Source organism: Erigeron canadensis, chromosome 1 (assembly GCF_010389155.1).
Source record: "Erigeron canadensis isolate Cc75 chromosome 1, C_canadensis_v1, whole genome shotgun sequence".
Classification (NCBI taxonomy): Eukaryota; Viridiplantae; Streptophyta; class Magnoliopsida; order Asterales; family Asteraceae; genus Erigeron; species Erigeron canadensis.
The window spans coordinates 19983411-19996666 of NC_057761.1; the positions used below are offsets into that span (position 1 = coordinate 19983411).

General features: G+C 34.5%; 3 protein-coding genes and 1 long non-coding RNA gene across 4 annotated transcripts; all 4 read left to right on the plus strand.

The window, feature by feature from the left end:
• Positions 1-232: 232 nt before the first annotated feature.
• Positions 233-2079, plus strand: LOC122585512 (cationic peroxidase 1-like). The gene is made up of 3 exons (XM_043757637.1): positions 233-457; positions 547-741; positions 1443-2079. Exons 1-3 carry the CDS (start codon positions 233-235, stop codon positions 1995-1997), a joined length of 975 nt encoding a protein of 324 aa, XP_043613572.1. The 3' UTR covers positions 1998-2079.
• Positions 2080-4647: 2568 nt separating this feature from the next.
• Positions 4648-6613, plus strand: LOC122586392. Its single transcript, XM_043758388.1, has 3 exons — positions 4648-4756; positions 5927-6559; positions 6603-6613. The coding sequence occupies exons 1-3, from the start codon at positions 4648-4650 to the stop codon at positions 6611-6613; spliced, it is 753 nt and encodes a 250-aa protein (XP_043614323.1).
• A 5-nt stretch (positions 6614-6618) lies between these two features.
• Positions 6619-7094, plus strand: LOC122597414. Its single transcript, XR_006323422.1, has 2 exons — positions 6619-6718; positions 6823-7094. It is a non-coding gene; the product is annotated as an uncharacterized LOC122597414 (long non-coding RNA).
• Positions 7095-9259: 2165 nt separating this feature from the next.
• LOC122586402 (secreted RxLR effector protein 161-like) lies at positions 9260-9994 on the plus strand. The gene is made up of 2 exons (XM_043758398.1): positions 9260-9628; positions 9977-9994. Exons 1-2 carry the CDS (start codon positions 9260-9262, stop codon positions 9992-9994), a joined length of 387 nt encoding a protein of 128 aa, XP_043614333.1.
• Positions 9995-13256: the final 3262 nt, after the last annotated feature.

Sequence of the window (13256 nt, forward strand, 5' to 3'; positions counted from 1 at the left end):
ATAAACGTACTAGACTAGTTCCTAAATGTGTACAATGTAACTTTTTATCAACCAAATCTCAAATATAATAAAATAATGAAAAGTGTTGATCTGAAACTTGAATAACTCAACTATTTATGTAAATTAACATTTGTGTTCCTTATAAATACTTCATAAGACCACCACAAGATAGATAACAAAATACAACACAAATAATTCATAGTGAGCAACTACTCATTTGGTAACCAACTATATGGAGAAGATGAATATTATCAGCTTGTTATCTCTCTTTGTTAATTTGCTCATTTTTTCGATCATCCCCAAATCTTCCGCTACAGATCTGTCACCAATTTATTATGATCGAGTGTGCCCTGATGCTCTACCGACCATCAAACGCGTTGTTGAGGACGCAATAGCCCAAGAACGTCGCATGGGTGCTTCTTTGTTACGTCTTCATTTTCATGATTGTTTTGTTAACGTAAGTACTATTTACAACTCCTAGCAACTTTACATATGATTCATTTATAACGACCAAAGTCGTTAACTATTTATATATCATGTACTCAGGGATGTGATGCTTCCATTCTATTGGATCAAACTTCAACGATCGATAGCGAGAAAAATGCAGCTCCAAATGCAAACTCAACTAGAGGTTTTGAAGTTATTGACCGAATCAAGTCTGAGGTGGACAAAGTTTGTGGTCGTCCCGTAGTATCTTGTGCTGATATCTTGACCGTTGCTGCTCGTGATTCTGTTGTTGCAGTAAGTATATATATATATATAGTATTTATACTAATATTTTTGAAATGTAATGAAATATACAAGAATGTATATGTTATGTGATGAACTACTAAGGTGTTCATTGTATGTAATCAACTCGTTATTCAGTTCATTTGATATTGTAGTAACGCCTACTTGGCTCCTACGTGGCAGAGCACGGTTACATAAAATGGATTGTATAACAATTTAATTGCATACCATGTTCATCACATAACATAAGTTCATTATATTCTGGGACACTAATCCTAATACATAAAATCAATCAATGTGTTCAAAGCAAAAACACATGATACTAAGTTTGTTTAATATATTTAACATATGTCGTGATTCTGTCGTTGCAATATGTACGCACAGTATGATATAAACATGTTCTTAAAAACCTACTCCCTAGCTCCGTCTTACTAAATGTGTATTGTTACGAGTATATATTTTGAAACTCTTTCTTTATCGACTTTGACCTTAAAAATCTTTTTGTATATTATATAATAGTTGATGAAAATTATATAAGATAAAAAAAACATTTAAAATTCAATTAATTCAAATAACTTTCATTAAGTTGAAATTAATAAAAAAAAAAGACTTTGAAACTATAAAATAAGATACATTTAATGAGACAGAGTATAAAGACAATATTTATACATAAAATCTTGAACGTTTTAACATGTGTTATGCATGGTGTGTAGCTTGGTGGCCCTTCATGGAGAGTCAAGCTAGGAAGAAGAGACTCGACCACAGCTAGCCGAACCACAGCTGACACCAACATCCCTGCGCCGTTCATGGACTTACCAGCACTAGTCTCGAACTTTAAGAACCAAGGGCTCGACGAGGAAGACCTGGTTGTTCTCTCGGGTGCACACACCCTTGGGTTTGCTCAGTGTAGAACTTTTAGGGATCGTATTACTGATGACAACAACATTGATCAAGGCTTTGCTAGCCACCTTCGAACTATTTGTCCACAAGTTGGGGGCGACTCAACCCTCGCACCACTTGACCCAACCCCAAGCTCATTTGATGGGAGATACTTCAACAACTTGGTAAGTAAAAAAGGGCTTTTGAGATCAGATCAAGCATTGTTTAATGGTAATGATGGTGAAACTGATGAGCTTGTTGAGAAATACAATGAGAAACAACAAGAATTCTTTGAGGATTTTGCAAAGTCTATGATTAAAATGGGTGATATAAGTCCATTAACAGGAAATAGAGGTCAAGTGCGCTACAACTGCCGGAAGATTAATTAAAATATCGCGAGCTACATGGCTTGATAATCTAAAGATTATGAATTTTTGCCTTATGTTAAAATTTCATTTGTAATTTCTTTATTCATTGGATGTATTGTATAAAGAAAAATTAATGAATAGTTAAGTGTTTATGTTATTGTTTTAATGTTCTCTTTAAGATGATTTGGATTAAAAAATCTCAATGGTTGATTCTGATGTTTTATAATCGATATGTTAATATCAATGATTTTATTACAACCATTTATGCTATGACATATCAATTTAGTTGTTAAACTAATATTTATTTTTAACAACAAAAAAGATAGAAGTTTTATACAGAGTTAGGGGTGTTATCGAGTAGAGCCGAGACTCGGCTCGACTCAAACTATATTTGCTCGGCTCGTTAGCTCGACGAGCTTTCCGTGTGTAGGCTTGAGCTCGACTCGTTGTACCTACAATATGGCTTGAGCTCGGCTCGAAAAGGCTCGAGTTTGGCTTGTGTCTTTAAACATCGATCACTCGAGCTCGGCTCGAAAAGTTGGAAAATATATATCACTTATAACAAAATTTATATAAATAGCCCTTCTAAAATTAGAAAGTTACTATTTAAGATATATATATATATATATATATAAATATATACATAATATATGGAAAGCTCGATAAGTATTCAATTCGAGCTAAACTATGTAAAGCTCGAGTTCGACTCGATAATTATTTCGAGTCTAAATTTAGGGCTCAGGCTCAAGCTCAAGTTGCTTGAAAAAAGTTCGACTCGTTGGCTACAGAGTATATTAAAAAAATGGAAAATTTCATACATATCCAATTTTAACACCTTAATTACATATATACCCAACTAAAATTAAAAATTTCATATTTACCCAACTTTAGTTAACATTGTATCATAACCACCCATCTCTCTATATAACTAAGAAAGGATACTTTTTTATTAGTTGACAATTATGAGAGAGTGCCATGTAGGATTTTTCATTAGGTGTCATACTTAAATTAATTTCCTAATTTTTTTGCATTTCTTTAAAAATTATATTTATTCTAATCATCATTAATCAATAATAAAAAATTAAAAAGTAAAAAAAAACAATAAATGATAATAAGACGGCTGCAATCTTAATGATCGGCTGCAATATATGTATAAGTATGTACTATTATTTTATTTAATTATTTTAATTAATATTTTCATGTATATCTCTTTAGATTGGAATTTTTTCTTCACCATTACAAAGTTTGCTTTATTATTATTATTAGTATATATATTGAGAGATTAAACATTATTTTTATTATTTATTTAAGATTGTTTCACATTAATATTTAAATTACTCTCATCTTTTAATATTTTGTATACTTTATGGCATCGATAAAAACTGTAAAACGTTGTAGCCTTTTACTCAAACAATGTATTCTTTTGACGTTTATAGATGTAATGATTACCATATTATATTATTTATAGTATTGTATAAATTATTATTAATTTCGTAATAATTTATGCTTGGCTTACCGTACATCGTATGGGGCTTAATCTAGTTTTATTATAAAATGAATTAAAACCGTATATCGTACGGGGCTTGATCTAGTTTTATTATAAAATGAATTAAAACTATATTTACATCAACAAATTGTCAGTCTTTCCTTTTAAGAATAAATAAAGGAATACTGTAGTTTATTAGTCCTAACCAACAACCAAATAAATATTAATAGAATTACATAGTTTTTAAACAATCGATAAATAATGATAAGCACAATCGGTTTGTTATGTAGTTAAATATAATAGTGCATAGTACATAGAGAAGCTTATATGATGTAGAATTGTAGATCTTAATCAATTTAGGGGTGTTTTGATTTGGGTTTTGGGTCATGATCGATGAAATATTCTAACTTTATAGCAATTTGAGAATTGTGGTTATATTTAAATATAAGTGTATTACTTACTTGAAACTTAAAACTTTTTTTTTTCCAACTGTATTGACCATGAATCTTTTTATAGTTGTCGAACATAGTTCTGGGAGTGATACCACTAAGGCCAAAGTCCTATAGAGTCACATATCCATATTAGAAATAGAACATAACCCTTAGTAAAAAGATATGGGTGTTGGAACCATGTTAGTGTGACCGTCACTGATCATGTATCATTCCTGATATGATAATTGACGATAATGAAATCCCTATGTCTAGGTAAATATATGATGAGCGTATTTACTCTTAGAGACGTAGAATAGGGTTTCTTATTAGGTGATTGTAAATAAGAGGACTAATGGTATACACATTAAACACCACAGGGGTTGAATGTGTAATTACTAAAGGGTGGTAAGTGTAATCACTCTCATTATAAATAGAGGGTAATTAACCCTAAGTTAAGGTTAATCACACACACATAATCCCACACAAATTCGTGTGTTTACTCCTCTCTAATTCGTGCATAACATCACAGCCGAATTACCCATCTCATCCTAACTCAATCACCTTGTTTTGGGAACCCGAAATTAATGGCAAACATGTTTAATGCCTTTACAGGTTCCACAGGATCATCTGGTGAGTATTTTCCTTTGAATCAAACCATGTTTATTCCAACATGTGGTATCAGAGCAAAGTTACGAAGTCCTGTTATGTTTTTTGGTTCGTTTCGAGGGTTTTACGCGAACTTAGAAGCTGCAGAATGAAGAAACTCGTGCTGACGTCATTACGAATTCGTGCTGACGTCATCACAAACTCAAAACTACTTCGTGCTGACGTCATCACAGTTTCTGCACCACCTTCACGCTCATGTCTTTGCACAAAGTCAGCTATCTTCGCACGAACTCAGCTATCTTCACACGAACTCATTACTACTTCGTGCTGACGTCATTACACGAACCAGATTGTCTTCACGCTGACGTCATCACGAACTTCGTGTAGACTTATGACTTCTTCGTGCTGACGTCATCATACGAACATCGTGTTGACTTATGTTACCTTCGTGCTTACATCATCACGAACTTATGGTCTACTTCGTCCTTACGTATTCACGAGTTATAACTTAAGTTCGTATTAAACTAAAGATGATTTTAGCCGATGAATGAACACGTGCTTACTAATTTTACCTTATAATTTTGTGGCTAAATTTGTCTCTTATTTTCGAAAATTATTTTTTTCTGAGACATTTTTACCATAGCACTTTAAGGGTAAAAATTTTTGGTCGCGCTGACCTTGGACCCCAGCCAGGGGCTCTGCCCCTTGGACCCCGCTCCCAGGGGCGCTGCCCCCGGACCCCCGTAATGTGTGGGGGCTTCACACTAATGTACATGGTTTCATCATTTGTGCCCAAAGGTCAAATATGATTCTCATGGTGCGTTTTTTTCCTTTTGGATAATGAACACTAAGTATATTGATTATGCCCAAAGGTGATTTAATACACTTTGTGTGCTAAAAGGAATATTTTTCATGCATAAGATACACGATTCTTAATTTTGTGCCCAAAGGTCAAAAGATAAGCGTTGTGCCGCATGACCTTAATGCTCATGTGTACTTAGATATTAGTTACTTCTGCCCAAAGGTGATGTAAATCTAAGTAGAGCCTTATGTCAACTTATTGTTTTGGTGTTTACAATAGGTTACCTATCACTGGCATCATTAGTATCATGGTCTTAGACTCATTACTTTTAGAAACATTACTTTAGCCTCTTACGTATTTAGGCATTACGTTAGTTCCATTACTTTTAGAGACATTACTTAATAAGCCTTGAATATCTAATTATGTTATTATAAGGAACATTATTATTAGCCCTTGGTTAAGTTTAGGCATTACTTTAGTTCCATTAGTTTTATAGATATTGCTTAGTCTGCTTTAGATAGCTAATTATGTCACTATAATCTAATTGCCCTTAGTTTTAGGCATTACTTTATTAATCTTCTATTACTTGTATCCTAAATCTATATCATCCTTATTTCCACTGTAGCACCTACTCTTGGCATTCAGCCACTTACCGGTGCAAACTACACTGCTTGGAAAGATCAATTAGATCTTACTCTGGGGTACCTTTACCTTGACTATGCCATTCGTAATGATGAACCCACTGTTATTACTGCAAACTCTACTGCAGAACAGAAAGCAACATTTGAGAAGTGGGACAAGGCGATTCGGTTATCACTTATGACGGTCAAAAACTCTATTCCCCTTGGTCTTCGAGGAGATATCCCTGAGTCTGACAAAGTCAAAGATTACCTCAAATCTGTTGAGGATTACTTCAAGGGATCGTCTAAAGCGCATGCAAGCAACTTAATGCTAAAGATGCTTACTCTGAAATATGATGGAAGTAGCGGTGTCCGTGAACACATAATGAAAATGAGTGACATGGCGAACAAGCTTAAGACTCTCGAAATGGAAGTCTCTGATAATTTTCTTGTGCATTTCATAATGACATCATTGCTTGCTCAATTTGATGCCTTCAAAATTAACTATAATGCTCAGAAAGATAAATGGAAGATGAGTAAACTGATTGCAATGTGTCAACAAGAAGAAGATCGCCTTAAGCTCGAGAAACCTGAAGCTGTTCACCTTACTACCACCGCTATTTCTAAGAAGAGGAAGGGTAACAACAGTAACAAGACTGGAAAGAAAGCTTCAAAGATCAGTCCTGGTATAGTTGCCTCTAGCTCTAATGTCTTGAACATCAAATGTAAGTTCTGTCGTACTCAAGGGCATGTTCAGAAAGATTGCCCTAAGTTCAAGGAATGGCTAGCTAAGAAAGGTAACGTACTTTATGTGATATTTGATTCTTTTACTACTAATGTTCCTGTTAATACATGGTGGGGTGACTCTGGTTCTATGGTTCATGTGACTAACTTAATGCAGGGATTCCATACAATCCAGAAGCTACCAAAGGGCCAAAGAAAACTTAGAGTTGGAAGTGGTGATCTTTTAGATGTCGAAGCCATGGGAACTTATATTTTACATATGAGCACTGGAAAATGTATTAGACTAGTAGATACCTTATATGTACCGAGAATTACTCGGAACCTCGTATCTATTTCTAGACTAGACATTGAAGGTTTTGTAATAATTCATGGTTTCGGCAAGATTACTATTACTCTTAATAATGAATTGCTTGGTCGTGGTTTCTTGGATGGATTGCTGTATAAATTAGAACTAGATCATAATTTCTCACAATCTTTGTTATCTTTTAATGTTGATGATATAACTAAAACGAGGACAAAATCACTTAAGCAACAAGAGAATTCCTCCATGTTGTGGCATAAACGTCTTGGTCACATCTCACGAGATCGCATGACACGACTCGTAAAGGATGGAATCTTACCATCTCTTGACTTCATTGATTTTGAAACATGTATTCAATGCCTCAAAGGCAAAATGGCTAAAGGGAATAAGAAAGGAGCCACCAGAAGTTCCAACTTGATGGAAATAATTCATACTGATATAAGTGGCCCCTATCCCACTTCCATTACAGGACATACTTCATTTATTATATTTATTGATGATTATTCACGTTATATGTACCTTTATTTGATTAAGGAAAAGTCTGAATCCTTGCAAACTTTTATTGATTTTAAAACTTTGGTTGAAAACCAACTTGAACGTAAAATAAAAGTTGTAAGATCAGATAGAGGAGGTGAGTATTATGGTAGACATACTGATGTTGGTCAAGCCGCTGGTCCTTTCCATGACTTTTGTAAGGATCATGGCATAATTAACCAATACACCATGCCTGGTTCTCCTCAACAAAATGGTGTTGCTGAAAGAAGAAATAGAACCCTAATGGACATGGTGAGAAGTATGCTTGCTAACACTAACTTATCTACTTTCCTTTGGACTGAGGCCTTAAAAACAGCCGTTCATATACTCAATAGAGTTCCTTCTAAATCTGTCCCTAAAACTCCTCATGAGATTTGGACAGGGAAGAAACCGAGTCTTAGATATATGAAAGTATGGGACTGTCCTGCCGAAGCTAAATTCTATAACCCTAACTTAAAGAAACTTGATCCTAAGACTGTTACATGTTTCTTTGTCGGTTATCCGGATAACTCAAAAGGTTATCGGTTTTACTGTCCTTCCCACACTACTCGCATCAGTGATACACAACATGCCACGTTCCTAGAGAACTCAGAGATCAGTGGGAGCACGGCAAATCATAACTTCGATTTGCAAGAAGTACAAGAAGCGGGGGGAAACGATTCGTCGGTTATTATTACTCCTCCGATAACTCCGAATGTCACCGATCCAACTCCTCCTAATGTTAATCATGAGACCACTAATGCTAAAGGATCTTCTGAAAATCCTGAAAATCAACTCAGGAGATCATCGAGGTCACGTAGGGCCACTAATTTTGATGACTTCATTACTTATCTCACTGAAGTTGAGGATGTTGGAAAGTTTATTGATCCTACCTCCTATAAAGAAGCCATTAATAGTGATCAGGCCACTCAGCGGAATGAAGCCATAATTGAAGAGCCATAATTGGTTGAACTTCCTGAAGGATCCAAAACTGTTGGTTGCAAATGGGTCTTCAAAACCAAATTAGACCCGAAAGGAAACGTCGAACGCTATAAGGCCAGATTGGTTGCGAAAGGCTATACTCAGAAGGCTGGAGTCGATTATCAAGAGACCTTTTCTCTGGTGTCTCGTAAAGACTCTTTAAGGATCGTTATGGCACTAGTAGCTCACTTTGATCTTGAGTTACATCAGATGGATGTCAAAACAGCTTTCTTAAATGGAGACTTGGAAGAAGACGTATACATGTGGCAACCTGAAGGATTCATTCCAAAAGGTAAAGAGCACATGGTCTGCAAGTTAAAGAAATCCATATATGGGTTGAAGCAAGGATCGAGATAGTGGTACCTTAAGTTTGATGAAGTTATTAAAGAACAAGACTCATAAAGTATCAAGTGGATCAATGCACCTATCTCAAGATCAGTGGGAGTAACTTTATAATCCTTGTTTTGTATGTAGACGATATTCTACTAGCAAGTAATAACTTGGATATGTTGCATGAGTCGAAGCGGATGCTTTCGCAGAAATTCAACATGAAAGATCTCGGTGATGCCTCTTATGTTATAGGTATCGAAATACATTGAGATAGGCATAATGGTATTTTAGGTCTTTCTCAAAGGGCCTATATTGAGCGGATTTTAGAACGCTATAACATGCAACATTGCGCACCCACTGAGCTCCAGTAGTTAAAGGAGATGTATTTGGTACTTTCCAAAGTCCGACCACTGAGATTGAAAAGGAGAAAATGAGAATGATACCTTACTCATCAGTAGTTGGGAGCATTATGTATGCTCAGGTCTGTACTCGTCCATATATCGCTTATATCGCCGGTATGCTAGGGCGTTACTTATCTAATCCTGGATTAGCACACTGGAAAGCGGCTAAGAAAGTTCTACGATATTTGCAAGGGACCAAAGACTACAAACTAACGTATAAAAGAAGTGACAATCTAGAAGTAGTAGGTTATTCCGATTCCGACTTTGCCAAAAGCAAGAAAGATAAGAAATCTACTTCTGGGTATATTTTCATGTTAGCTGGCGGACCTATCTCTTGGCAGAGTCATAAGCAGAAACTGACTGCAACGTCTACCATGATGGCTGAATACATTGTCGTTTATAATGCTACTTGCCATGGGATGTTAATTAGGAATCTGGTCAGTGGAGTCAAAGTCGTCAACTCCATTTCTAGACCATTGAAGCTTTACTGTGATAACTCAGCTGCCGTAACTTTCTCGAACAGTAACAGTTCAACTGGCGCTGGGCTGTATCTCGATACAAAGTATCTGTTTGTACGCGAACAGGTCGAGGAAAATGTTCTTTGTATTGAGTACATAAGTACAAATGACATGCTAGCGGATCCGATGACCAAAGGTCTTCCTCCTAATATCTTCGTAGGACACGTGTTGAAGATGGGGCTTACTAAAGACTTAGTTTAATTTAATAGCATATTGTACTTATTTGGTCATTAGTATTATTGTTTAAAATTTTTCCTTCTTATTCAGATTTTGTTTGTCTATTAATTACACTTTGAGAATCGTATTGGTGTATTGACATTATTGTGACAAAATTTGTCTTAGTCAATTGATCACTGCTTATTAGTTTTAAATTTGAGTCATAGTTTGACTAGTGGGGGTCCTGAGTTGATGTTCTTCTCTACGACTGTACTTATTGGCTATGATTTCGGTTTAAAACAAAATGAGTATTATTCCGGAACTTATTTAAATACTCATAGATAAATGATCGCTCGGTCAAGTGGGAGAATGTTGGAACCACGTTAGTGTGACCGTCACTGATCATATATCATTCCTGATATGATAATTGACGATAAAGAAATCCCTATCTCTAGGTAATTATATGATGAGCGTATTTACTCTTAGAGACGTAGAATAGGGTTTCCCATTAGGTGATTGTAAATAAGAGGACTAATGGTATACACATTAAACACCACAGGGGTTGAATGTGTAATTACTAAAGGGTGGTAAGTGTAATCACTCTCATTATAAATAGAGGGTAATTAACCCTAAGTTAAGGTTAATCACACACTCATAATCCCACACAAATTCGTGTGTTTACTCCTCTCTAATTCGTGCATAACATCACAGCCGAATTACCCATCTCATCCTAACTCAATCACCTTGTTTTGGGAACCCAAAATCAATGGCAAACATTTTTAATGCCTTTACAGGTTCCACAGGATCATCTGGTGAATATTTTCCCTTGAATCAAACCATGTTTATTCCAACAATGGGTACGAGATTAGCTCCATAATCGAGTACTACTTTGTGTGATAATTCATTTGTGTTATATTTTAAGTTCTGTAGCTGTAATGCATCCATTTTTAATTTCAATTGCAATTGTAAACAGATAGCAATTTGTTGATGTAAATCTAGGTTTAAGCCTCATTTTATAATAAAATGGGTAGATTTGATAATAATGTTATTTAAAATTGGGTAAATATGAAATTTTTAACTTTAATATAGATGTGTGGTGAAGGAGGTCGGGTCGGGCCAAACACATGTTTCTTTTCAATTTTCCTTCTTTAATCACCTAAAAATTATTACAGCTGAGATGGCCACAATTTCTAAGGCCTTACGGAGTGGGGGCGGTCACCCCCTTTTTTTCCCCAAAATCCGCCCCCTACACCACCCCTCATATCCGGTTGTGCCCAAAAAAAAAAAAGTGGCGGATTTTATCTATCGCCCAACAAATGATTTTTCCAAGGCTCCTTTTAAAAAAAAAATTAAAAACCTTGTTGTTTCACTCAAGAGTTACCACATGTTCAAAATCCTCCACCCTCAAAAGTTGTCTCACTCCCCCATTTTTCTAACAAAATCTTGTTGCTTACGTGGCGACACATGGCGGAAGTCCCTCACCCTCAAGAGTTGTCTCTCCTTTTAGCCTAAAGGACCAAACTTTTGATTCTGGACAAAGAAAATTTGTCACTTCATACCCATTCCGCTCGTATCCACCTTCTTGTTTTTGTTATCCCAAAATAAGTGTCTAGCTACTTTTACAAATGGAATGACAAATTTAGCATTTTACTCTCCTTATACATGTAAGTAACTCTTCAATAAATTGATTTAGGAATAGTATGAAAAACAGTCATATTATTACTACGTTATGCAATAAATTAATATCTTATATTTTGTTTTTCTTAGGCCATCTCTTTATCAATTATTCGTTATCTTTTTTTAAGATGCAAAACGAATATCACAGTGGAGATATAAATTATGTGGATTTAACCGTGTTCATGCTAAAGAGTTCATTCACCTAATACCTAATACTCCTCCGTCCCAATTTAAATGTCACGTTGACTAACTTTGACCGTAAATAACTTTGTTTGTACTATATAGTAGTTGATGAAACTTATATGAACGAAAAGTACATTAAAAACTCAATACATTCATATATTTTATATCAAGTGTTACATGACACAAACAAAGTTATTTACGGTCAAAATTAGTCAACGTGATATTTAAATTGGAACGGAGGGAGTACTTAGAAAACCTCTTAATAATCCGCCTAAAAGTATGATAGCATATATTAGGTGAAAATCTTGTCTTCTAAGTTTTAAGACTGGAACATATATGATTTCCCAAATTCAAGCCCTCCTTAGAACTTTCTTACCATTTGTCTAGCTATTAAGCCAATGGTTCAACTATAGTCATAAATCACAATAATTACAACTCTGTTTGAAAAAGGTACGTAGAAAATTTTTTATTGAATCAAATGGAACAAAGGTCTACGTAATAAAATGATGAATATGGATAATAAAATTACATGGTAATCGAATGATATATTGTTTGTTCTAAAATATTGTTTGACTGCTTAACTAAATATGATAATGAATAGAATTATGTCAATAGAAGAAGAGTTATTTAAAAACCTTTAAATAAAAAAGAACAAATCATTATAAACCACATTTTTTCCTCGCTTTTCTTCTCTCTCTTCGATAAACATGTTGTTAATAAACATCGAATATAATTTTTTGTGAAGATGATATATATATATATATATATATATTTGTTCATTTACATCCTTAATTTTTCATGGATCTCAAGGGCTTAATCTTAGCCCTTGGATCATTTCCATCAATGGTGGAGATTAACATTTACCCCTAATTAAAAATAAAACACGGAGGGTTATATTCGTAATTTACATTAAAAAAAATAAGACTCTATCTTTCATTTATCTTCTTTTCTTTTTCTCCTGATCAAAACACACACACACACACACACAAACACACACTCTCTCTCTTCTACTCCTTGGACAGTAACCACCACCACCACCAACATATCCGACCGTCATCGCCGCCACCACCACCACCACCACCACTAAAATCTGGATTTTCATCTCAAACCACTAACAACAACAACAAATAAAAGATGATGTTTTAGATATTATTAAAGTGATATATTATGTAATTTATGTTTTTAATATAAAAAATGGACAAACAAACCATTTTTATCCATGATTTGTAGTCTTTTTCTCTTATTTTTGTTTTTTCATATGATAAGAAGTTGTATTATTGGTTGTTGTTGTTTAAAATTTTTATAATGAGTTTTGCCCACAAAGTGTTTGATGAAATGTCTAAGCCAAAGTGTATGTACTAAATCAAATTTCGAATATGAAAGTGTACGCTAAAAATCATTTTTGATTTTATCTATGATTTGTTTAAGGAAGCCATTTGTTTTAACTAAAATAAATCATATATGATTTTGTATATGTTTTCCCTAATGCATACGTATAATCATTCTTATGGATAATTCAAAAATGATTTTG

What these genes read in the sequence shown, in the direction of transcription:
- LOC122585512 (XM_043757637.1), top strand. Translation starts at nt 233, where the DNA reads ATGGAGAAGATGAATATTATCAGCTTGTTATCTCTCTTTGTTAATTTG. An exon ending in TTCATGATTGTTTTGTTAAC is followed by an intron (nt 458 to 546) that starts GTAAGTACTATT and finishes TCATGTACTCAG; the next exon opens with GGATGTGATGCTTCCATTCT. An exon ending in CTCGTGATTCTGTTGTTGCA is followed by an intron (nt 742 to 1,442) that starts GTAAGTATATAT and finishes CATGGTGTGTAG; the next exon opens with CTTGGTGGCCCTTCATGGAG.
- LOC122586392 (XM_043758388.1), top strand. Translation starts at nt 4,648, where the DNA reads ATGAAGAAACTCGTGCTGACGTCATTACGAATTCGTGCTGACGTCATC. An exon ending in TGCACCACCTTCACGCTCAT is followed by an intron (nt 4,757 to 5,926) that starts GTCTTTGCACAA and finishes TTTCCACTGTAG; the next exon opens with CACCTACTCTTGGCATTCAG.
- LOC122586402 (XM_043758398.1), top strand. Translation starts at nt 9,260, where the DNA reads ATGTATGCTCAGGTCTGTACTCGTCCATATATCGCTTATATCGCCGGT.